Source organism: Patagioenas fasciata, chromosome 1 (genome assembly GCF_037038585.1).
Source record: "Patagioenas fasciata isolate bPatFas1 chromosome 1, bPatFas1.hap1, whole genome shotgun sequence".
Lineage (NCBI taxonomy): Eukaryota > Metazoa > Chordata > Aves > Columbiformes > Columbidae > Patagioenas > Patagioenas fasciata.
The window spans coordinates 404,858-428,617 of record NC_092520.1 but is presented as its reverse complement, the minus strand read 5'-3'; the positions used below and the strand labels follow the sequence as shown (position 1 = coordinate 428,617).

At 72.7% G+C, this 23,760-nt stretch overlaps 3 protein-coding genes across 4 annotated transcripts; 2 read left to right on the top strand and 1 right to left on the bottom strand.

Moving 5' to 3' along the window:
• Positions 1–6,180: 6,180 nt before the first annotated feature.
• TIMM10B (translocase of inner mitochondrial membrane 10B) lies at positions 6,181–7,522 on the bottom strand. Its single transcript, XM_065835051.2, has 3 exons — positions 7,379–7,522; positions 7,204–7,299; positions 6,181–6,731 (listed from the first exon to the last, which is right to left on the bottom strand). The coding sequence occupies exons 1-3, from the start codon at positions 7,415–7,417 to the stop codon at positions 6,516–6,518; spliced, it is 351 nt and encodes a 116-aa protein (XP_065691123.1). The 5' UTR covers positions 7,418–7,522; the 3' UTR covers positions 6,181–6,515.
• ARFIP2 (ARF interacting protein 2) lies at positions 7,507–14,485 on the top strand. 2 transcript variants are annotated; one of them, XM_071806831.1, is made up of 9 exons: positions 7,507–7,611; positions 9,081–9,187; positions 9,288–9,396; positions 10,239–10,331; positions 10,922–11,037; positions 11,105–11,326; positions 11,991–12,148; positions 12,237–12,411; positions 13,155–14,485. In XM_071806831.1, the coding sequence occupies exons 2-9, from the start codon at positions 9,089–9,091 to the stop codon at positions 13,308–13,310; spliced, it is 1,128 nt and encodes a 375-aa protein (XP_071662932.1). In that variant the 5' UTR covers positions 7,507–7,611; positions 9,081–9,088; the 3' UTR covers positions 13,311–14,485. The 2 variants fall into 2 exon arrangements, with proteins under 2 accessions (XP_071662932.1, XP_065690602.1); XM_065834530.2 differs by lacking the exon at positions 10,239–10,331.
• A 3,313-nt stretch (positions 14,486–17,798) lies between these two features.
• LOC136099822 (FH2 domain-containing protein 1-like) lies at positions 17,799–23,118 on the top strand. Its single transcript, XM_065834416.1, is given in 13 exon segments — positions 17,799–18,149; positions 18,151–18,227; positions 18,648–18,750; positions 18,810–18,895; positions 19,032–19,132; positions 19,200–19,270; positions 19,340–19,447; positions 21,302–21,372; positions 21,461–21,725; positions 22,528–22,855; positions 22,858–22,956; positions 22,959–23,075; positions 23,078–23,118. Coding segments are annotated over 13 exon segments (1,818 nt in total).
• The last annotated feature ends 642 nt before the right edge of the window (positions 23,119–23,760 follow it).

Sequence of the window (23,760 nt, the reverse complement as noted above, 5' to 3'; positions counted from 1 at the left end):
TCACCTCGGGGCCACCGCGCTGGGGCTGGGGACCCGCGGCCCCCCACGAGTCTGCACAGCCCCAGCAGAGCAGGACTGAGCCCCAATGGTCTGCACAGCCCCAGCAGAGCAGGACTGAGCCCCAATGAGCCTGCACAGCCCCAGCGGAGCAGGACTGAGCCCCAATGGTCTGCACAGCCCCAGCGGAGCAGGACTGAGCCCCAATGGTCTGCACAGCCCCAGCAGAGCAGGACTGAGCCCCAATGAGCCTGCACAGCCCCAGCGGAGCAGGACTGAGCCCCAATGGTCTGCACAGCCCCAGCGGAGCAGGACTGAGCCCCAATGGTCTGCACAGCCCCAGCGGAGCAGGACTGAGCCCCAATGAGCCTGCACAGCCCCAGCGGAGCAGGACTGAGCCCCAATGAGCCTGCACAGCCCCAGCGGAGCAGGACTGAGCCCCAATGAGCCTGCACAGCCCCAGCGGAGCAGGACTGAGCCCCAATGGTCTGCACAGCCCCAGCGGAGCAGGACTGAGCCCCAATGAGCCTGCACAGCCCCAGCGGAGCAGGACTGAGCCCCAATGGTCTGCACAGCCCCAGCGGAGCAGGACTGAGCCCCAATGGTCTGCACAGCCCCAGCGGAGCAGGACTGAGCCCCAATGAGCCTGCACAGCCCCAGCAGAGCAGGACTGAGCCCCAATGAGCCTGCACAGCCCCAGCGGAGCAGGACTGAGCCCCAATGAGCCTGCACAGCCCCAGCGGAGCAGGACTGAGCCCCAATGGTCTGCACAGCCCCAGCGGAGCAGGACTGAGCCCCAATGGTCTGCACAGCCCCAGCGGAGCAGGACTGAGCCCCAATGAGCCTGCACAGCCCCAGCGGAGCAGGACTGAGCCCCAATGAGCCTGCACAGCCCCAGCGGAGCAGGACTGAGCCCCAATGAGTCTGCACAGCCCCAGCGGAGCAGGACTGAGCCCCAATGAGTCTGCACAGCCCCAGCGGAGCAGGACTGAGCCCCAATGGTCTGCACAGCCCCAGCGGAGCAGGACTGAGCCCCAATGGTCTGCACAGCCCCAGCGGAGCAGGACTGAGCCCCAATGGTCTGCACAGCCCCAGCGGAGCAGGACTGAGCCCCAATGGCCTGCACAGCCCCAGCGGAGCAGGACTGAGCCCCAATGGCCTGCACAGCCCCAGCGGAGCAGGACTGAGCCCCAATGAGCCTGCACAGCCCCAGCGGAGCAGGACTGAGCCCCAATGGTCTGCACAGCCCCAGCGGAGCAGGACTGAGCCCCAATGAGCCTGCACAGCCCCAGCGGAGCAGGACTGAGCCCCAATGAGCCTGCACAGCCCCAGCGGAGCAGGACTGAGCCCCAATGAGCCTGCACAGCCCCAGCGGAGCAGGACTGAGCCCCAATGAGCCTGCACAGCCCCAGCGGAGCAGGACTGAGCCCCAATGAGCCTGCACAGCCCCAGCGGAGCAGGACTGAGCCCCAATGGTCTGCACAGCCCCAGCGGAGCAGGACTGAGCCCCAATGAGCCTGCACAGCCCCAGCGGAGCAGGACTGAGCCCCAATGGTCTGCACAGCCCCAGCGGAGCAGGACTGAGCCCCAATGGTCTGCACAGCCCCAGCGGAGCAGGACTGAGCCCCAATGGTCTGCACAGCCCCAGCGGAGCAGGACTGAGCACCAATGAGTCTGCACAGCCCCAGCGGAGCAGGACTGAGCCCCAATGGTCTGCACAGCCCCAGCGGAGCAGGACTGAGCCCCAATGAGCCTGCACAGCCCCAGCGGAGCAGGACTGAGCCCCAATGAGCCTGCACAGCCCCAGCGGAGCAGGACTGAGCCCCAATGAGCCTGCACAGCCCCACCGGAGCAGGACTGAGCCCCAATGAGCCTGCACAGCCCCAGCGGAGCAGGACTGAGCCCCAATGAGCCTGCACAGCCCCAGCGGAGCAGGACTGAGCCCCAATGGTCTGCACAGCCCCAGCGGAGCAGGACTGAGCCCCAATGAGCCTGCACAGCCCCAGCGGAGCAGGACTGAGCCCCAATGGTCTGCACAGCCCCAGCGGAGCAGGACTGAGCCCCAATGGTCTGCACAGCCCCAGCAGAGCAGGACTGAGCCCCAATGAGCCTGCACAGCCCCAGCGGAGCAGGACTGAGCCCCAATGGTCTGCACAGCCCCAGCGGAGCAGGACTGAGCCCCAATGGTCTGCACAGCCCCAGCGGAGCAGGACTGAGCCCCAATGAGCCTGCACAGCCCCAGCGGAGCAGGACTGAGCCCCAATGAGTCTGCACAGCCCCAGCGGAGCAGGACTGAGCCCCAATGAGTCTGCACAGCCCCAGCGGAGCAGGACTGAGCCCCAATGGTCTGCACAGCCCCAGCGGAGCAGGACTGAGCCCCAATGGTCTGCACAGCCCCAGCGGAGCAGGACTGAGCCCCAATGGTCTGCACAGCCCCAGCGGAGCAGGACTGAGCCCCAATGGCCTGCACAGCCCCAGCGGAGCAGGACTGAGCCCCAATGGTCTGCACAGCCCCAGCGGAGCAGGACTGAGCCCCAATGAGCCTGCACAGCCCCAGTGGAGCAGGACTGAGCCCCAATGAGTCTGCACAGCCCCAGCGGAGCAGGACTGAGCCCCAATGAGCCTGCACAGCCCCAGCGGAGCAGGACTGAGCCCCAATGGTCTGCACAGCCCCAGCGGAGCAGGACTGAGCCCCAATGAGTCTGCACAGCCCCAGCGGAGCAGGACTGAGCCCCAATGAGCCTGCACAGCCCCAGCGGAGCAGGACTGAGCCCCAATGGTCTGCACAGCCCCAGCGGAGCAGGACTGAGCCCCAATGAGTCTGCACAGCCCCAGCAGAGCAGGACTGAGCCCCAATGAGCCTGCACAGCCCCAGCGGAGCAGGACTGAGCCCCAATGGTCTGCACAGCCCCAGCGGAGCAGGACTGAGCCCCAATGAGCCTGCACAGCCCCAGCGGAGCAGGACTGAGCCCCAATGAGCCTGCACAGCCCCAGCGGAGCAGGACTGAGCCCCAATGAGCCTGCACAGCCCCAGCGGAGCAGGACTGAGCCCCAATGAGCCTGCACAGCCCCAGCGGAGCAGGACTGAGCCCCAATGAGCCTGCACAGCCCCAGCGGAGCAGGACTGAGCCCCAATGGTCTGCACAGCCCCAGCGGAGCAGGACTGAGCCCCAATGAGCCTGCACAGCCCCAGCGGAGCAGGACTGAGCCCCAATGGTCTGCACAGCCCCAGCGGAGCAGGACTGAGCCCCAATGGTCTGCACAGCCCCAGCGGAGCAGGACTGAGCCCCAATGGTCTGCACAGCCCCAGCGGAGCAGGACTGAGCACCAATGAGTCTGCACAGCCCCAGCGGAGCAGGACTGAGCCCCAATGGTCTGCACAGCCCCAGCGGAGCAGGACTGAGCCCCAATGAGCCTGCACAGCCCCAGCGGAGCAGGACTGAGCCCCAATGAGCCTGCACAGCCCCAGCGGAGCAGGACTGAGCCCCAATGAGCCTGCACAGCCCCAGCGGAGCAGGACTGAGCCCCAATGAGCCTGCACAGCCCCAGCGGAGCAGGACTGAGCCCCAATGAGCCTGCACAGCCCCAGCGGAGCAGGACTGAGCCCCAATGGTCTGCACAGCCCCAGCGGAGCAGGACTGAGCCCCAATGAGCCTGCACAGCCCCAGCGGAGCAGGACTGAGCCCAAATGGTCTGCACAGCCCCAGCGGAGCAGGACTGAGCCCCAATGGTCTGCACAGCCCCAGCGGAGCAGGACTGAGCCCCAATGGTCTGCACAGCCCCAGCGGAGCAGGACTGAGCCCCAATGAGCCTGCACAGCCCCAGCGGAGCAGGACTGAGCCCCAATGAGCCTGCACAGCCCCAGCGGAGCAGGACTGAGCCCCAATGAGCCTGCACAGCCCCAGCGGAGCAGGACTGAGCCCCAATGAGCCTGCACAGCCCCAGCAGAGCAGGACTGAGCCCCAATGAGTCTGCACAGCCCCAGCGGAGCAGGACTGAGCCCCAATGGCCTGCACAGCCCCAGCGGAGCAGGACTGAGCCCCAATGAGTCTGCACAGCCCCAGCCGAGCAGGACTGAGCCCCAATGAGCCTGCACAGCCCCAGCGGAGCAGGACTGAGCCCCAATGAGCCTGCACAGCCCCAGCGGAGCAGGACTGAGCCCCAATGGTCTGCACAGCCCCAGCGGAGCAGGACTGAGCCCCAATGAGTCTGCACAGCCCCAGCGGAGCAGGACTGAGCCCCAATGGTCTGCACAGCCCCAGCGGAGCAGGACTGAGCCCCAATGAGCCTGCACAGCCCCAGCGGAGCAGGACTGAGCCCCAATGGCCTGCACAGCCCCAGCGGAGCAGGACTGAGCCCCAATGGTCTGCACAGCCCCAGCGGAGCAGGACTGAGCCCCAATGAGTCTGCACAGCCCCAGCGGAGCAGGACTGAGCCCCAATGAGCCTGCACAGCCCCAGCGGAGCAGGACTGAGCCCCAATGAGCCTGCACAGCCCCAGTGGAGCAGGACTGAGCCCCAATGAGCCTGCACAGGTCCAGCGGAGCAGGACTGAGCCCCAATGGTCTGCACAGCCCCAGCGGAGCAGGACTGAGCCCCAATGAGCCTGCACAGCCCCAGCGGAGCAGGATGGGGCCGCTCCCCATGCGGAGCCGGTGGGGCCGGGGCTCTGCTCACCCGCCCTGCACGGCCCCAGGGGCCTCGGCCGGGACGAACCCGACCCCGGGACTCTGCACCCGGGCCGGCCGGGCTGGGCCCGCGGGGGCACCGCTCCTGGGACACGGCCACTGCGGGAGGGGCTGGGGGGACAAACCCCCTTCCCAGGGCCCAGGGACCCTTCCTGTGCCGCAGAACCGCAGCCTTGCCTGCGCGGCTGCCCCGGAGCTGCTGGAGCCGCAGGAGAGCCCCAAGCTGCATGGGACCTGGAGCCGCAGCCGCAGGAGAGCCCCGAGCTGTGCGGGACCTGGAGCCGGAGCTGCAGGAGAGCCCCGAACTGTGCAGGACCTGGAGCTGGAGCCGCGAGGATTAAACTGCCGTGTTTGCAGTGGATGTGTTCCATTAACTCCGGTGTTTGCAGCGCACACACACACGCACACGCACGCACGCCTTGTGCGGGCTCTGAGCCGCCGCAGCGCCACGCCGCTCACCCCACCCAGCAAAGCGCCTTCCTGCCGGTTCACCCCGATGCGCGTTCAGTGCGACGCTGCGCTCCAAGTGCGAGTGTCGTGAAAACGAGCTGTCACCAAACTGGGGCAGCTCCCGGCACAGCACCGGCACCGGGGGCAACACAGGCACCGGCACAGGCACTGAGGGCAAAACAGGCACCAGCACCAACACCAGCACAGGCATTGACACAGGCACCGGCACTGAGAGCAACACAGACACAGGCACAGGCACAGGCACCAGCACAAGGAGGAGCACAGGCACCGGCACCGAGAGCAACGCAGGCACCGGCACAGGTACTGACACCGGCACAGACACAGGCACCAGCACCGGCCCCAGCAGCACCGACAGCAAGAAAGAGCGGCAGCCATGCCAGGCGGTCACACCGTCCCCAGCAGAGGTGACCGTCCCCAGCAGCGGTGACTGTCCCTGGCAGAGGTGACCATGCCCAGCATTGCCCATGCACCGTGCGCCGCCCAGGAACACGCTCGGCCTCAGTGTCCGGACCTGGCGAGTCCCAAGTGCTGTGAGCTGGTGCGTCATGCAGCCATGAGGAACCGGCCCCTCTCCAGAGCCCCTGGACCGCCCTGTGCCCGGGCAGCCCCAGCTGCGCTGCCCCAGGATGGACCTGCTGCCTGGGGGAGGGCTCGGATCCACAGAGCGGAACCGGGACCCACGGACCCGGGACCCACAGAACCAGGACCCCAGAGCCGGGTTCTGCGAAACCGGGACCCCCGGAACCAGGACCCCCAGAGCCAGGATCTGCAGAACTGGGACCCCAGAGCCGGGGCCCCCAGAGTGAGACCCGCAGAACCGGGACCCCCAGAGCCAGGAACTGCAGAGCCTGGACCCGCAGAGCCGGGACCTGCGGAACCGGGACCCCCAGAGCCAGGATCTGCAGAACCGGGACCCCCAGAGTGGGACCCGCAGTCCGTGCTGACGCCAACAGCCACAGCAGGACAAACGCTCCCAGCAGGAGCAGCAGCCCCTGCCCGGTGGGACGTGCGCTCCGCACGGCGCGTGAAACGTTAACAAAGATCTTTATTGGCACTGCGACACCGTCTGTCACAAACAGGAGCAGCCCTGGCACGGAGCGGGAGCGCCCAGCGCTGGAGCTGCCAGCACAGGAAACGCCCCGGACAGGGGGCTGGTGCGGTCGGTGCCCTCCGGTGCCCCCGGCCCCAGCACCACAGCACGGAACCACCATGGGGCTCCCGGTGCTGTGGGAGGACGCGGATCCGCAGGGCACGCAGAGCCCAGACCGCACCGGACGTCACCCCCGCACGGGGACACAGGGCCCGTCCCGCGGCCCCTGCCCGCGCCACTGTCAAAGCCGCCACCCGGGCGGCCGCCGCACTACGTGTCGGTGCCCGGAGCCTCCCGCTGCGGTCCCGGAGCCGCCGGCGGGGCGGGGGGGCTGCCGGAGGGGTCCGCTGGCGCCGCCGCGGCCACGCTGGCCTCGTAGTCCGCGGCGCGGCGCTGCAGCACGGCGGGGATCAGCGCCACGTAGGCGCCCATCAGGCGGTGGTTGGAGTGAACCAGCTTCCCCGCACAGCGGTCCAGGCATGACTCCTGCAGGCCCGGCGGGGCGGGACGGGGGTGCGGGGGTGAGAGACACGGGGGTGAGAGACACGGGGGTGAGGGAGGGGAACGACGAGCGAGAGACGTGGGGGGTGAAGGGGACGGCGGGAACGGAACGGGGGCCCTGCAGCCGGTATGGGTTCCCCATCCCCGGTTCCCACCCCCCGTTCCCAGTTCCCCCACCCCCGTTCCCCCTGTCGCCCGCTCCCCCAGCCCTGGTTCCCCTTGTCCCCGTTCCCCCCATCCCCGGTTCCCGTTCCCGGTTTCCCCATCCCTGTTCCCCATCCTCTGTTCGCCATCCCCGGTTTCGCCATTCCCGGTTCCCCCATCCCCAGCTCTCCCATCCCCGCTCCCCCCGTCCTCCGTTCCCCTCATTCCCCGGTTCCCCCGTCCTCCGTTCCCCTCATCCCCCGGTTCCCCTCATCCCCCGGTTCCCCCGTCCTCCGTTCCCCTTCCGCCCGACCTCGCGGCCGGTGAGCAGCCGGTAGCTGAGGTTGCAGACGCAGTGGCGGAAGCAGAGCTCGGTCATGCGGTTGTACACCAGCAGGAAGTCCCGCAGCTGCGGGGGCGGCACCGGACGCTCAGCCCGCGCCACCGGGCCCCCCGCGGCCGCCCCCGCCCCCGCCCGCCCCGCTCACGCTGCGCAGCTGCTGCCGGTGCTCGCTCCCCGGGTCCATCGGGCCCGGTCCGCGGCGCCGCTTCCGCCCGCGACGGCGCTTCCGGGAGGGCAAGAGGCCGCTTCCGCCCGGCCCCGCTGGTGACGTCACGTCCGGGATCCCGGCGGCCCTCGCTCGCGGCGCGACGCCACTTCCGGCGCGTCCCGGGCCGAGCGGAGCGGAGCGGGGGGGCCCGGCCGGGCCGCGCGGCGCAGGTGGGCGGGACCGGAACGGGACCGGGACCGGAACCGGAACGGGGAACCGGGGGGGCGGGGAACGTGGAACGGGGAACCGGGGAACGGGAACCGGGGGGACCGGGAGCGGCGGGGAACCGGGGCTGCCGGGGGAGCGGGTGCCCGGCGGGTGAGTCCGCGGCGGCGCTGCCGGCACGGCCGGTCCCCGGGTCCCCGTGCGGGGCGGCGGGCGGGACGGGGGTCGGGGAGCCCGCGGTGCCGGGACCCACTCGAGGGGCTTTCCCGGGAACGGGAGCGACCAGGGAGCGGGGCCGGGGCGCAGCGTCCGCCTCACCCCCCAGGGGCTGTCCGGTGTGTCCCCCCGGGCCGCCCGGTGTGTCCCTGGCTGTCCCGTGTGTGTCCCCCCACCCCGGTGCTGTCCCGTGTGTCCCCGGCTGTCCCGTGTGTGTCCCCGGCTGTCCATTGTGTGTCCCCCCCATCCCGGTGCTGTCCCGTGTGTCCCCGGCTGTCCCGTGTGTGTCCCCGGCTGTCCCGTGTGTGTCCCCCCCACCCCGGTGCTGTCCCGTGTGTGTCCCCGGCTGTCCCGTGTGTGTCCCCGGCTGTCCCGTGTGTGTCCCCCCACCGCGGTGCTGCCCCGTGTGTCCCCGGCTGTCCCGTGTGTGTCCCCCCAACCCCGGTGCTGCCCCGTGTGTCCCCGGCTGTCCCGTGTGTGTCCCCCCACCCCGGTGCTGTCCCGTGTCCCCAGGGCCGGTGCCGCCGCCCGGCTCCGCATGTCCCGGGCCGCGGGGTCAGCGGGCGCTGTGGGCGCTGTGGGCGCGGGCTGGCGGGGCAGGGGCTGCGGGGGTGGCGTCCCCCGCACCGGGCCGTGTCCGGGCCCGCTCCCCGGCCGTGTCCCCGCGGGCAGTAACGGAGCGGGAGGAGCCGCTGGTGCCACCTGCTCTGGAATGCGCCCGGACCGGTCTGGGCGCTGCGGGGCCGCTGCTACGTGGCGCTGGGTGCCGGCGCCGCGCCAGGTCCCGCCGGACGGACAGACGGACGCTGCCGGGCCCCGGGGTCGCGAGGGACGGGGGGAGCGCGGCCCCGTGCCCAAACGTGCGGGGCGAGGGGCGAGGGGACGCACCAGGGCCGGTGCGGGGCGGCTGGGGACGGCCACGCCACGGAGTGACGGAGCGGGGCCGCAGCGGCTCCGGCGACCTCTGGAGCTGCAGGCAGCGCCGGGGGTCCCCCGGGACCCTCCCCGCTGTCCCCTCCCCGCTGTCCCCCCCCCACTGTCCCCTGTCTCCCCCCACTGTCCCCTGTCCCCCCCGTTGTCCCCCCCTTGCTGTCCCCTGTCCCCCCACTCCCCGCTGTCCCCTGTCCACCCCTGCTGTCCCCTGTCCCCTGTCCCCTTCCTGCACCATCAGGTCCCAGCCCAGGCCTTGGCCCCTGGGTTCCCCAGCGCTGGGGTCAGTCCTGTCCCCGGCTGCAGTGGCAGCTCCGTGTCCCTGCAGGCGCTGCCATGTCGGACGGGATGATGAGCAAGGCGGCCACCATGGAGATCCCCATCAGCAGCAACGGGGACACGGGCAGCCTGCCCGAGGACGACAGCCTGGAGCAGGTTTGTGCCGCGTCACACCACGGTGTCACCGTGCCCCTCTGCGGGCCGGGCTGTCCCCGGTGCCCTCTGCGCCTCAGCTGCCCGTGTCCCCTGCACCCAGGACCTGCAGCAGGTGATGGTGTCGGGGCCCAACCTCAACGAGACCAGCATCGTGTCCGGCGGCTACGGGGGCACGGCCGAGGGCATCATCCCCACCGGCGCCATCAAAGGTGGGACGGGCTGCGCCGGGCTTGGGCGCTGGGGGGCCGCCCCCTCCCCTGCGCTCCCCGCGGGCGGTGACCCCGGGGGCTGGGCCGGGGACTCCCCCTCTCGCAGCCGTGGGCCCCGCTGTGGGTGTGGGGCACCCCAGGGCCCGGTTGCGGTTGTGCCGCCGGCTCCGTGCTGTGCAGAGGGGTGGCCGGAGAGACGCTGGTGCCAATGCTCTGAGAGGCACTGGTCCCACGGCTGTGCCGAGAGGAGGGGGCTGGGCTGTGCAGGGGACAGGGCAGGTGGCTCTGAGCCCCCCGGGAGCTGTGCCGGTCCCGGTGTCCCCCACCAGGAGCTGTGCCGGTCCCGGTGTCCCCCACCGGGAGCTGTGCCGGTCCCAGTGTCCCTGGGAGCTGTGCCAGGATGCGGGGGCAGCCGTGGCTCTGCGGTGCGTGCTGGTGGTGCTGGGCTGGACCCCGCCAGCAGTGCCAGGGCAGGTCTGTCCCAGCTGTGTCACCCTGTGCCCCTCGGGATCCTGTCACATGTTCGTTTCTGTCCCCCGCTGTCCCTCCCGTGGGTGCATGGGGACGCTGCGTTCCCTCCCATTTCCATGCTGAGGAGGAGCCACGTGCCGCGGCTGCTGTCCTGTGTCCGTCTGTCCCACTCCGCGGCACGGTGACCGCGGCCAAGGGGACGAAGGGCGCGGTGTCCGCCTGGCAGCCGCCGTGTCCCCGGCTGTCCCCTCACGCTCGTCTCACCCGCTGCTGTCCCGCTGCCGTCCCACCCGCGCACTCGTCCCCTGTCCCGGCCGTCCCGTGCCCGTCCCCGTGTCCCTCGCTCCCCGCCCGCGCCCCCCCGTTTCCAGGGTGTCTTGTCCAACCTCACCCACCCCGAGGAGCGCCCGTGTCCCCCAGCGCGGCTGCCGCCAGCAGGATGGCCGACCCGGCCGGGGCCTCAGGTACCGCGGCCGTGGGGCTGGGGACGGGAGCGGGGGGTCCCTCGAGCCCCTCGCAGTGACGGGGCTGCAGCCATGGTGGCACCGCGGTGCCAGCAGCGAGGCCGCGGGGAAGAGCTTCCCAGCACCCACCGGCCTTGTGGCTATGGCAGAGACCTGGTACCGGGGCAGGGACGGCGCTGCCGGAGCCACCGGCAGCTCAGAGCTGGGACCTGGTGGTGCCGGCTGCAGGAGATGGTTCTGTGGTGCTGAGCCCACCCGTGTGCCGGTTCCTGCGGCGCGGAGCCCACCCATGTGCTGCCCAGGATGTGGCTCGGGGCTGCGGGGATCACGGTGCAATGTGGGAGGTGCCGGGGTCACCTGGCGAGGGGCGGCCCTGGCCCTGCGGCACGCGGGGCCGGCACCTTCTGCGGTGCCACCGCTTGGCCGGGAGCCGGCGCGGGGCAGCTCCCACAGCACCGGTGCTGCCGGACCCCGCTCTGCTGTGCCGGGTGTTGGTGCTCCCGGCAGTCCCCGCGCGGCGCCCCACGGCCGCCCCCGCCCCACGCGCGTGGGGGGTTTGGCTCCGGTGCCAGGCGCTGTGTCTGCCCCAGGCTCCACGCTGCACCAGCCCCACGCCGGCCCCGCCGCCGGGGGAGAGGAGATCGTCCGCGGCATCGCCGTGGAGAAGTTTGACATCGTCAAGAAGTGGGGGATCAACACGTACAAGGTGAGCGGTGCCAGGGGAGCCGCGGGCGCGGGGGGTGCGCAGCCCTCCTGACGCACCCCGCCCGCAGTGCACCAAGCAGCTCATCTCGGAGCGGTTCGGCCGCGGCTCCCGCACCGTGGACCTGGAGCTGGAGACGCAGATCGAGCTGCTGCGCGAGACCAAGCGCAAGTACGAGTGCGTGCTGCAGCTGGCGCGGGCGCTCACCAACCACTTCTACAGCCTGGTGCAGACGCAGCACGCGCTGGGCGACGCCTTCGCCGACCTCAGCCAGAAGTCCCCGGAGCTGCAGGTTTGACCGGGGGGGTGTCCGCAGCCCCTCACGCCGGGAAGGGGACCCGGGGACCCAGCCTGGTCCTGCGGCACCCGCCTGGCTGGGACAGCAGGAGGAGCTCGGGGACATCCGGAGAGGAGCTTGGGGACACCTGGGGAGGAGCGAGGAGGTTGGGGACACCTGGGGAGGAGCTCGGGGACATCTGGGGATGAGTGAGGAGCTCGGGGACACCTGGAGAGGAGCTTGGGGACACCTGGGGAGGAGCAAGGAGGTTGGGGACACCTGGGGAGGAGCTCAGGGACTTCTGGGGAGGAGTGAGGAGCTTGGGGACACCTGGGGATGAGTGAGGAGGTTGGGGACACTTGGGGAGGAGCAGGAGGAGCTTGGGGGCACCTAGGGAGGAGCTCAGGGACACTTGGGGATGAGTGAGGAGCTTGGGGACACCTAGGGAGGAGTGAGGAGCTCGTGGACATCTGGGGAGGAGTGAGGAGGTTGGGGACACCTGGGGAGGAGCTCAGGGACACCTCAGGGGGAACTCGGAGGTTGGGGACACCCAGGGAGGAGCAGGAGGAGCTCAGGGACAGCCATGCTCAGCAGCGGCCATGGGGACGTGGGGGCCGTGTCCCCCCACCTCGCTGACCCCAGGGGCCGGCACAGACCCCGACCCGTCCTCCCCTCCCAGGAGGAGTTCGGGTACAACGCGGAGACGCAGAAGCTGCTGTGCAAGAACGGGGAGACGCTGCTGGGCGCCGTCAACTTCTTCGTCTCCAGCATCAACACACTGGTGAACAAGACCATGGAGGACACGCTCATGACGGTCAAGCAGTACGAGACGGCCAGGTAGAGCTCTGGGCGGGTTCGGCGCGTGTCCCGGTGTGTCCCGGCGCGTGTCCCCGTGCCGCGGGGCTGTGACGCCGTCCCCGCGCAGGCTGGAGTACGACGCGTACCGCACGGACCTGGAGGAGCTGAGCATGGGCCCGCGCGACGCGGGCACGCTGTGCCGCCTGGACGCCGCGCAGAGCCAGTTCCAGAGCCACAAGGACAAGTACGAGAAGCTGCGCGCGGACGTGGCCATCAAGCTCAAGTTCCTGGAGGAGAACAAGGTGGGAGGGCTGAGGGCTGCGGTGTCCTCAGGGGCAGCAGCCGGGGGACCGCGGGGACGGGCAGGGCAGTGCTGGGCTCTGTCCCCCTTGTGCTGTCATGGCTCTGGAGCTGACCCCCTGTCCTGTGCGGAGTGGGGGTCCTGGCCCTGCCCCTGCTGCAGCTCTGAGACCCCCATCCCTGTCCCTGCTGCAGCTCTGAGACCCTGTCCCTGTCCCTGCCCCTGCTGCAGCTCTGAGACCCCATTCCTGTCCCTCTGCGGTGCTGCAGCTCTGAGACCCCGTCCCCATCCCTGTGCAGGATCTCTGACCCTGTCCCTGTCCCCGTGCGGTGTCTCTGTCCCTGTGCGGTGTCTCTGACCCTGTCCCTGTCCCCGTGCGGTGTCCCTGTCCCCGTGCGGTGTCTCTGACCCTGTCCCTGTCCCCGTGCGGTGTCTCTGACCCTGTCCCTGTCCCTGTGCGGTGTCTCTAACCCCCATCCCTGTCCCTCTGCGGTGCTGCAGCTCTGACCCCGTCCCTGCCCCTGTGCCTCTTTGGTGCTGTGGCCCTGACCCCCCTGTCCCTCTGTGGTGCTGCGGCTCTGACCCGTGTCCTGCACTGGGTGGGGGTCCTGTCTCCTGTCCCTGCTGCGGCTCTGACCCCCGTCCCGGTGCGGTGCTGCGGTCCTGACCCGTCTCTCACCCCAGTCCCTGTGCGGTGTCCCCGTCCCCGTGCGCTGTCCCTGACCCGTCCCTGTGGCTCTGCAGATCAAGGTGATGCACAAGCAGCTGCTGCTGTTCCACAACGCCATCTCCGCCTACTTCGCGGGGAACCAGCAGCAGCTGGAGCAGACGCTCAAGCAGTTCAACATCAAGCTCAAGCCCCCGGGCGCGGAGAAGCCGTCCTGGCTGGAGGAGCAGTGAGCGGCCACCCGGGGGGGCCACGGACCTCAACTCTGCCTGGGGGAGCGGCGCTGGTCCTGCGGGGGCCTCCCCGCCTGGCGCAGACCCCGGCACCGCGGCCGGCACCCCCGGAACAGCGACCCCTGCCCGGCTGCACCGCGCCCCCCGGCCCCCACCCGCACCTTGGGCTGGGGGGACGCTCCGGGTCTCCCTGCGCCCCCCAGCCCTGGGCAGGGCGCTCGTCCCCAAATGAAGATGGAGCTGCACAGGAGCAGCACTGGGGCCGCGGGTGCCCCCTCCCCACCCTGGGGGCCATGGGTGCCCCCTCCCTGCCCTGGGGGCTGTGGGTGCCCCCTCCCCACCCTGGGGGCTGCAGATGCCCCTCTGCACCCTGGGGGCTGTGGGTGCCCCCCGTGCACTGGCATCCATGGTCCTGCCATCTCCCTGGCGCTGGGGCTGCTCCGGCTCCCTCCCCGCAGCCCCTCCAGTGCTCCCAGCTGATCACCGGTGCTCCCGGTTGATCCCTGGGGTTCCCAGCTGATCCCCCATGTTCCCAGCTGGTCCCAGGTGCTCCCAGCTGATCCCCCATGTTCACAGCTGATTCCTGGGGTTCCCAGCTGATCCCCGGTGCTCCCAGTTGATGCTGGGGTTCCCGGGCAGCTGCTCTCACACTCCCCCCCCCAAGTCGGCCCAGGCCCCCCGCTCACACTACACTCCCCCCAGGACGGGCTGTCCCACCTGTCCCCAGGGCTGCACGTGTGCCCCATGGATCGCTGGCTTGGGGGGGCCCTGTGCCCTGTCTCTGGGGCTGCGCGTGTCCCTGGGGTCTGGGGGCCCGCGTACCCTGTCCCCGGGGCTGCGCGTGTCCCTGCGGATCTGGGGGGTCTCTGTGCGCTGCTGCTGGTGGAGGGGGGTGGGTTGGACCCCGGGACCCCCCCAAGGACCAAACGTGCCCGTCCCGGCGGGTGCACGTGGCTGTGTGGGGCTGGGGGGGGCACGGCCGGGGTCCCGCGCCCCCCAGCGTCGCCTCCAGCCCCCCACCCGCAGCACTGGGCACTTTCTCCTGAGACAAGACAGTGGTTTCCGTTGCTAATTTAATCCTGGGTAATTTAACGTCTGGATCTGACACCCCCGTCCCGGTGAAGGTCTGACCCCCCCCCCCTCTGTACGACTCCAGAATAAACGGTACGATCATGGCCCCGCGCTCGGGGTGACGGGGACGTGGGGACGGCTGGGGGTGACGGGGACAGCCTCGGGTGACAGGGACACGGGGGTGACGGGGACAGCCGGGGGCGGGGCTGTGGGCCGTCCCACCGCAGCCCGGGGCTCCCCCCGAGAGCCTGGGGGCACCAGGAGCCCCCACTGCCCCGTGTTCCCCAGCGCCGCTGGGGGCTGCTGGTGCTGGACCACGGCCTGGGGGTCCTGGGCTCTGCGCGCTCCGTCCTCTCATCCCCTGTGCCCTCTGTCCCCTCATCCCCTGTGCCCTCTGTCCCCTTGTCCCTGCCCCTCATCCCCTGTACCCTTTGTCTCTTCATCCTCTGCCTGCTCTGTCCCCTCATCCCCTGTCCCCTCTGTCCCTGCGTCCCCTACCCGCTCTGTCCCCTCATCCTCTGTCCCCTCCTCCCCTGCTCGCTGTGTCCCCTCGTCCCCTGCCCATTCTGTCCCCTCATCCCCTGCCCGTTCTATTCGCTCTGTCCCCTCGTGTCCGCTGCACACGCGGAGCCGTGGGACCGCGGGGTGCCCGTCGCTGCCCATGGGGCGCAGCCTCAGGCGGTCGGGGGCGCGGGGACGTGTCCCGGAGCTCGGGCTCCTGCCCCGCGGGGCGGACGGGGCTGCCCGGGGACAGCGGAGGCGACGAGCGCCCACCCGTCCCCCCAGCCGCGGGGACACCCGTGACGGGGTTCGCACACCAGCGGGCGCTCGGGCTCTGTCGCAGCGGCCGCCGGGTGCCCGGGCTCGGCGCGGGAGGAGACGCGCCCGGAGCTGCTGCCGGTGCCGGCCCCGGCTCGGGGGGGACGGGGCGCTGGGGACCCCTGCGCACCCCAAACACTCCCCTGGGCACCCGCTGCCGTCTGTCCTGGGGCGGGGTCCTCTGATCCACCCCCGCAGCCGTTCCGACCTCCCCGGAGCTCCAGCGCGAACCGGTACCGGCTGCGGGGCGGTTCCGGCGGCCCGGGGAGGGAACAGGAGACACGGGAGCGACCCCAGGGGAGGGGGCTCGGGGGCTCGTTCCTCGGGGCAGGCGGGACACCGGCCGCTCCCGGGGGTCTCGGCACTGCGGTCACCGCCGTCCCGCTGGCAGCACCGGGGGTCGGAAGGTCCCAGGGGCAGTGGCCGGCTGAGAGTCGGGCTCCGCGGCCGGGCCGCTTCCGTTCCCCGGGCCGGTTCCCTTCCCCGTGCGCGGCTCCAACCGGGCACCGCAGCCCCGGGGTGGCACCGAGCGGGGCAGGGGGCACCGAGCGGGACAGGGGGCACCGAGCGGGACAGGGGACACCGAGCGGGAAAGGGGGTACCGAGCCGGGCAGGGGACACCGAGCGGGGCAGGGGACACCGAGCGGGACAGGGGGCACCGAGCGGGAAAGGGGGCACCGAGCGGGAAAGGGGGCACCGAGCGGGGCAGGAGGCACCGAGCGGGGCAGGGGGCACCGAGCGGGAAAGGGGGCACCGAGCGGGAAAGGGGGCACCGAGCGGGGCAGGGGGCACTGAGCGGGGCAGTGGGCACCGAGCGGGAAAGGGGGTACCGAGCGGGGCAGGGGGCAGCGAGCCGGGCAGGGGGCACCGAGCGGGACAGGGGGCACCGAGCGGGACAGGGGACACCGAGCGGGACAGGGGGCACCGAGCCGGGCAGGGGACACCGAGCGGGACAGGGGGCACCGAGCGGGACAGGGGACACCGAGCGGGAAAGGGGGTACCGAGCCGGGCAGGGGACACCGAGCCGGGCAGCGGACACCGAGCGGGACAGGGGACACCGAGCGGGAAAGGGGGCACCGAGCGGGGCAGGGGACACCGAGCGGGAAAGGGGGCACCGAGCGGGACAGGGGACACCGAGCGGGGCAGGGGGCACCGAGCGGGAAAGGGGGCACCGAGCGGGGCAGGGGGCACCGAGCGGGGCAGGGGACACCGAGCGGGAAAGGGGGCACCGAGCGGGGCAGGGGACACCGAGCGGGACAGGGGGCACCGAGCGGGGCAGGGGGCAGCGAGCGGGAAAGGGGGCACCGAGCGGGACAGGGGGCACCGAGCGGGAAAGGGGACACCGAGCGGGGCAGGGGACACCGAGCGGGGCAGGGGACACCGAGCGGGACAGGGGGCACCGAGCGGGAAAGGGGGCACCGAGCGGGGCAGGGGACACCGAGCGGGAAAGGGGGCACCGAGCGGGACAGGGGGCACCGAGCGGGAAAGGGGGCACCGAGCGGGGCAGGGGACACCGAGCCGGGCAGGGGGCACCGAGCCGGGCAGGGGACACCGAGCGGGAAAGGGGGCACCGAGCGGGACAGGGGGCACCGAGCCGGGCAGGGGGCACCGAGCGGGACAGGGGGCACCGAGCGGGACAGGGGGCACCGAGCCGGGCAGGGGGCACCGAGCGGGACAGGGGGCACCGAGCGGGGCAGGGGGCACCGAGCGGGGCAGGGGACACCGAGCGGGACAGGGGACACCGAGCGGGGCAGGGGGCACCGAGCGGGGCAGGGGGCACCGAGCGGGGCAGGGGGCACCGAGCGGGAAAGGGGGCACCGAGCGGGGCAGGGGGCACCGAGCGGGGCAGGGGACACCGAGCGGGACAGGGGACACCGAGCGGGACAGGCGGCACCGAGCGGGAAAGGGGGCACCGAGCGGGACAGGGGGCACCGAGCGGGAAAGGGGGCACCGAGCGGGACAGGGGACACCGAGCGGGACAGGCGGCACCGAGCGGGAAAGGGGGCACCGAGCGGGAAAGGGGGCACCGAGCGGGAAAGGGGGCACCGAGCGGGGCAGGGGGCACCGAGCGGGACAGGGGACACCGAGCGGGACAGGGGACACCGAGCCGGGCAGGGGACACCGAGCGGGGCAGGGGACACCGAGCGGGACAGGGGACACCGAGCCGGGCAGGGGACACCGAGCGGGACAGGGGACACCGAGCGGGAAAGGGGGTACCGAGCCGGGCAGGGGACACCGAGCGGGGCAGGGGGCACCGAGTGGGGCAGGGGGCACCGAGCGGGACAGGGGGCACCGAGCGGGAAAGGGGGTACCGAGCCGGGCAGGGGACACCGAGCGGGGCAGGGGACACCGAGCGGGGCAGGAGGCACCGAGCGGGACAGGGGGCACCGAGCGGGGCAGGGGGCACCGAGCGGGACAGGGGGCACCGAGCCGGGCAGGGGACACCGAGCCGGACCGGGCTCCCAGCGCTGCACCGCGGCCCCGGCGCTCCCTCCGCCGCCAGCGCGGAGCGACCGGGGCACCGGGGCGGGGCCGGGGCGGGCGGAGCCGCAGCAGCCGCGGGGCGGCCGTTGTCCCCCGGCCCGTCCGGTCCCGGCCATGGGCTCCCCTCGCCGCCCGGCGCCGCCGTCCCCCCCCGGGCCGCCCCCCCCGGCGCCGCCCCCCCCCGGGCCGCCCCCCCCGGCGCCGCTCCCCCCCGGGCCGCCCCCCGCGCCGGGCGAGCGGCTGCGGGCGCTGCACTGGGAGCCGGTGTCCCCGGCGCGGGTGCGCGGCCGCCGCTCGGTGTGGGCTCCGCGGCCCCCGCCGCCGCTGGACCTGCCGCGGCTCCGGCTGCTCTTCCGAGAGCCCCGCGGGGCCGCCCCGGGGCAGCGCCCGGCGCCCGCGGTGAGGCCCCCCCCGAACCCCCGGTGTCCCCCCGGTGTCCTCGCGCGGTCCGCGGCCGCACTGACCCCCCCGACCCCCCCAGACCGCGCTGCTGGAGCCCAAACGGAGCCTCGCCCTCGGCGTCTTCCTCAAGCAAGTCAAGCGGTGAGCGGAGCTGACCCCCGGGACACCCCCCCGGGACACCCCCCCGGGACACCTCCCCCGGGACACCCCCCCAGGGTCACCCCCCCGGGACACCCCCCCGGGAGACACATCCCCCTCCCAACAATCTGCAGCCCCGGTGCTGCACACAAGGGGTGGGGGAGATGCCCATGTCCATGTCCCGCCCGTGGCGGGGCAGAACGAGGCCTGTCCCCAGGGGTCCCGGCGTGGGGGACATCGCAGGGACACGGGTCCCACGGGTGGGGAACAGGGGGTCCTGCCGCCCCGTGCACCCGGGCGTGACGGGGGGGTCCCTGCCCGCCGCAGGGGGCCAGGTCGGGGTCCGCCCCCCGGAATGTGGGGTCTGCGGGGGGCAGAGCCCGCGGGGCGGGCCGGGGTCACCCGTGCGTGGCGCGTCCCCAGGCCCGTCCGCCAGATCGTGCAGGACATCCAGGACGGCGTCGGGGCTCCCTACGGGGCCGAGAAGCTGCGGGAGCTCTCCCGGCTGCTGCCCGGCGCCGCAGAGGTGAGGGCTGGGGGGGGGGCACCCCCGGCGGCCCCCCCTGACCCCCGCTCTGCCCGCAGGTGGCCCGGCTGCGCTCCTTCCCCGGCAGCCCCCAGCAGCTCCCCGAGCCCGAGCTCTTCATGCTGCTGCTGACGGACGTGCCCAGGTGGGGGCCGGGGGTCCCGGGGGTCCTGTGAGCCGGGGGTCCCATGTGCCGGGGCGTCCTGTGTGCTGGGGTCCCGTGTGCCGGGGGGGTCCCGTGTGCCGGGTCCCGGACCCCCGCTCACCCCTCGCCCCCCCAGCTATGCGCGGCGCCTGGAGCTGCTGGTGCTGAAGGAGGAGTTCTCCCCCCGGCTCAGCGCCCTGCGCGGCTCCATCCAGACCCTGACGGACGCCGCCGGCGGTGAGCGGCGCCGGGGCTGCGGGGGCGGCGGGGCGGGGGACGGGCCCGCTCACCCCTCGCTCCGCAGAGCTGCTGGAGTGCGAGGAGCTGCACACCATCCTGCACCTGATCCTGAGCACCGGCAACCACCTCAACTCGGTGAGCCCGCGGAAAGGGCTCCCGCGGTGACCCCCTGGTGGCCCCCCCGGTGACCCCGCTCGCCCCCAGGGCGGCTACGCCGGCAGCGCCGCCGGGTTCCGCGTGTCCTCGCTGCTGAAGCTGCCGGACACCAAGGCCAACGAGCCGGGCGTGGACCTGCTGCACTTCGTGGCCATGGTGAGCCGGGCTGTGCCCCCGGTTACTGCGGGGGGGCGGTTACTGCGGGGTCCGGTCCCGGCACTGCTGGGGCTCTGCCCGAGCGGCGTCTCCCTGCCGGGGGGTCCCGAATGCAAGGGCTCCCTGCGCACGCCCGCTGCTCCTCCCTGCGCACGCCCGCTGCTCTCCCTGGCTCTGGGGGAGCTCTGTCCCGGTCCCAGCGGGGCCGTTCGCCACCCCCGCGGCAGCAGCCGCTGCCCCCGCTCCGGGCTCTGTCCCCGGCGGTGCAGGCAGCGCGGGGCTCCCAGCGCGTCCTTGGGGACACCGCTCCCCCCGTCCCGCTCAAGGCCGCTCCCCGGGGGGGCCGCGCCCGCCCCCGCGCCCGGGGGCTGTGTTCCCGGCACGCGGGATCCAGAGCGCGGTTCCCACGCTGGGCGGGAGCCGGGGCTGCCACCCCTGTCCCTCCTGTCCCCCTGTCCCTCCAGTCCTCCTGTCCCTCCTGTCCCCCTGTCCCTCCTGTCCCCCTGTCCCTCCAGTCCTCCTGTCCCTCCTGTCCCCCTGTCCCTCCTGTCCCCCTGTCCCTCCAGTCCTCCTGTCCCTCCTGTCCCCCTGTCCCTCCTGTCCCCCTGTCCCTCCAGTCCTCCTGTCCCTCCTGTCCCCCTGTCCCTCCTGTTCCCTCTGTCCTGTCCTCGGCACTGGCTCGTCCCTCCCTGGCTGGGCCTGCTCCCTCCTGCCCCCGCCGCCACAGCCCCTCCCAAAGCCCCGTGTCCCTTCGGGGACAGCTCTGTGCCCCCTGCTCAGCGCGGCCGTTGTTTCAGGTCACCCGGCAGTGTCCCCGCAGCACGTCTGGCCAGGGACACGGGGACAGGCCCCCCGGGCTGTCCCCCGCCCCTCTGCTGTCCCTGTCCCCTCTGCTGTCCCTGTCCCCTCTGCTGTCCCTGTGCCCTCTGCTGTCCTCAGCCCCTCTGCTGTCCCCAGCCCCTCTGTTCTCCCCATCCTCTCTGCTGTCCCTGTCCCCTCTGCTGTCCCTGTCCCTCTGCTGTCCCTGTCCCTCTGCTGTCCCCATCCCCTCTGCTGTCCCCGTCCCCTCTGCTGTCCCCAGCCCCTCTGTTCTCCCCATCCTCTCTGCTGTCCCTGTCCCCGCTGCTGTCCCTGTCCCTCTGCTGTCCCTGTCCCCTCTGCTGTCCCCATCCCCTCTGCTGTCCCCGTCCCCTCTGCTGTCCCTGTCCCTCTGCTCTCCCCATCCCCTCTGCTGTCCCCGTTCCCTCTGCTGTCCCCATCCCCTCTGCTGTCCCCGTTCCCTCTGCTGTCCCTGTCCCTCTGCTCTCCCCGTCCCACTGCTGTCCCTGTTCCTCTGCTGTCCTCAGCCCCTCTGCTGTCCCCAGCCCCTCTGTTCTCCCCATCCCCTCTGCTGTCCCTGTCCCCGCTGCTGTCCCTGTCCCTCTGCTGTCCCTGTCCCCTCTGCTGTCCCCATCCCCTCTGCTGTCCCTGTCCCTCTGCTCTCCCCATCCCCTCTGCTGTCCCCGTTCCCTCTGCTGTCCCCATCCCCTCTGCTGTCCCCGTTCCCTCTGCTGTCCCTGTCCCTCTGCTCTCCCCGTCCCCTCTGCTGTCCCCATCCCCTCTGCTGTCCCCGTCCCCTCTGCTGTCCCTGTCCCTCTGCTCTCCCCATCCCCTCTGCTCTCCCCATCCCCTCTGCTGTCCCCGTTCCCTCTGCTGTCCCTGTCCCTCTGCTGTCCCCGTCCCCTCTGCTGTCCCCATCCCCTCTGCTCTCCCCATCCCCTCTGCTGTCCCCGTCCCCTCTGCTGTCCCCAGCTCACGCAGGTGGCTCTGGCGCCGGGGCTGCCCCCCCCCACTCGCTGTCCGTCTGTCCCGCAGGAGGCGGCCAGGGCGGACAAGAACCTGCTGGAGTTCCCGGCCAAGCTGCCGCACGTGGGCCCGGCTGCGTGGTGAGGGGTCCCCACGGCCCCGGGGGCGGGCGCGGGGTCCCGGCTGCGGGCGCGGGGCGGAGCGGGCGGTGACCGCGCGTCCCCGCAGCATCGAGGTGTCGGAGCTGGAGGCGGAGCTGCAGCGGCTGGCGGGGCGGCTGCAGGGGGCGCGGGGCGCGGAGGACCCGCAGCTGCCGCCGTTCCTGAGCGCGGCCGAGGAGCAGCTGCGCGGGGCGCGGGACGCGCTGCAGCGGATGCACCGGGCGGCGGCGGCCGCGCTCGAGTTCTTCTGCGAGGAGGCGGCGCCCGGCGGGCTGCGGGAGCTCTGCGCCGTGCTGCACGCCTTCGCGGGACGGCTGCGGGCGGCCGCGCAGGTACCGCCCCGCGTGGGCGCGGAAACACGCGCGGGCACCGCCCCGTGCGGGCACTGCCCCGCGTGGGCACCGAAACACGCGCGGGCACCGAAACATGCGCAGGCACCGCCCCGCGTGGGCACCGCCCCGTGTGGGTACCGAAACACGCGCGTACCGCCCCCCGTGGGTACCGCCCCGTGCGGGTACCGCCCCGCGTGGGTATCGACCCGTGCGGATACCGACCCGTGTGGGCACCACCCCGGGTGGGTACAGCCCGATGTGGGTACCAAAACCCGCGTTGGTACCGCCCCGTGCGGGTATGAACCCCGCGTGTGTATCGCCCCATGTGGGTACCGAAACCCGCGTGGGTACCGACGCTGCGCAGGCACCGCCCCGCGTGGGTACCGCCCCGTGCGGGTACCGACTCCACGTGGGTACCGAAACCCGTGTGGGCACCGCCACGCGTGGGTACCGACCCGTGTGGATACCGAAACCCGCACGGGCACCACCCCACGCGGGTACCGCCCCGCGCAGGCACCAGCCCTGCACCCTATCAGCCGTGGGATCGGCACCAGCTCCACCAGCCCCTGATGCCGATGCGGGTTTGGCACCCCAGCCCGTGGGGCAGTGCGGTTTGGCCCCGCAGCCCGTGGGCAGTGCGGTTTGGCCCCCCAGCCCGTGGGTGGTGCGATTTGGCCCCGCAGCCCGTGGGGCGGTGCGGTTTGGCCCCGCAGCCCGTGGGGCGGTGCGGTTTGGCCCCGCAGCCCGTGGGGCCGTGCGGTTTGGCCCCGCAGCCCGTTCCCGTTCCGCTCCGCTCCCGCAGGAGAACCGCGCCCGGGAGCAGGCGCAGCAGCGGCGGCAGCAGCTGGAGCAGGAGCGGCTGAAGCGCCGCTCCATCGCCACGTGCTCGGCGCGGGACGCGTCCCCCGGGCCCCCGCGGCCCCGCGGCCCCTTCCCGCTCACCCCCCAGCCCGGCCGGCACGGGCTCCGCGCCCCCCGGCGCGACCCCGCGCCCCCCGGCAGCCCCCGCCCGCCCCCCGCCCCGCAGGGCCCCCCCCGCCCGCCCGGCGCGCCCCCGGCGCTGCAGCGGCGCCACACGGCCCCGGAGCTGCCCGAGGCGCGGGGCTGCGCGCAGGGGGCGCCCAGCGACCCCGGCCCCCCCGAGCCGCCCCCCGCGGGCGGCCCCGCGCCGCCCTTCAGCCTGGCCGCGCTGTTCCAGGGCAGAGGGGCCCGCGGGGACCCGCAGCCCCCCCGGCCGCCCCCGGCCGCCCCCCCCGGCGGCTCGGCCCTGCTCGGCTTCCTCCGGCGCCTGGCGGGCGGCAGGGGGAGCGGGGCCCCCCCCAGCTGAGGGGCGCGGGCCCCTTTTTACCCCCTGTCCCCATCCCCTCTGCTTCGTTGTGACAATAAACGCTGAGAATTCCCACGGCCTCCGTTCCCCCGGGGGGGCCCACGCCCGCACGGGCACCCCCGCGCCGCTGTCACGCAGGGCCGTGGGGGCACCTCCCCCGGGCACACGCAGCGCGGTGCTGGCCCCGTGGCTCCTGCGTGGCCACCGCGTCCCCCCCGCTGGCCAGGCCGGCCCGTGTCCCCTCCCCCCCGCCACTGCGCCCTTTGTGCCACCCGTGCCACCCGTGCCAGGCGGCGAGGGGGCGGCTGCAGCACGAGCCCGGCTGCCCCGCCCCCGGGACCTGGGCCCTGCTGAGCACTCCGGACACCCCCAGGCACCCCGGACACCCCCAGGCACCCCCAGACACCCCCAGACAGCCCAGACACCCCGGACACCCCGGACACACCCAGACAACCCGAACACCCCAGGCACCCCCAGGCACCTCGGACACCCCAGACACCCCGGACACACCCAGACAGCCCAGGCACCCCCAGGCACCTCGGACACCCCCAGACACCACGGACACCCCCAGGCACCCCGGAAACCCCCAGACATCCCCAGACACCCCCAGACAGCCCGAACACCCCAGACACCTCAGGCACCCCCAGACACCCCCAGACCTGTCTGCTCTGTGGGCTCCCCATGTCCCATGTCCCCATGTCCCATGTC

Excerpts from the sequence above, each read along its gene's own strand:
- ARFIP2 (XM_071806831.1), top strand. The coding sequence starts at position 9,089 with ATGTCGGACGGGATGATGAGCAAGGCGGCCACCATGGAGATCCCCATC. Across the intron at positions 10,332-10,921 it reads CGACCCGGCCGGGGCCTCAG|GCTCCACGCTGCACCAGCCC; the intron begins GTACCGCGGCCG and ends TGTCTGCCCCAG. Across the intron at positions 11,038-11,104 it reads GGGGGATCAACACGTACAAG|TGCACCAAGCAGCTCATCTC; the intron begins GTGAGCGGTGCC and ends CCCCGCCCGCAG.
- TIMM10B (XM_065835051.2), bottom strand. The coding sequence starts at position 7,417 with ATGGACCCGGGGAGCGAGCACCGGCAGCAGCTGCGCAGC. Across the intron at positions 7,300-7,378 it reads ACCGGCAGCAGCTGCGCAGC|CTGCGGGACTTCCTGCTGGT; the intron begins GTGAGCGGGGCG and ends CCGCCCCCGCAG. Across the intron at positions 6,732-7,203 it reads GGCTGCTCACCGGCCGCGAG|GAGTCATGCCTGGACCGCTG; the intron begins GTCGGGCGGAAG and ends CCGGGCCTGCAG.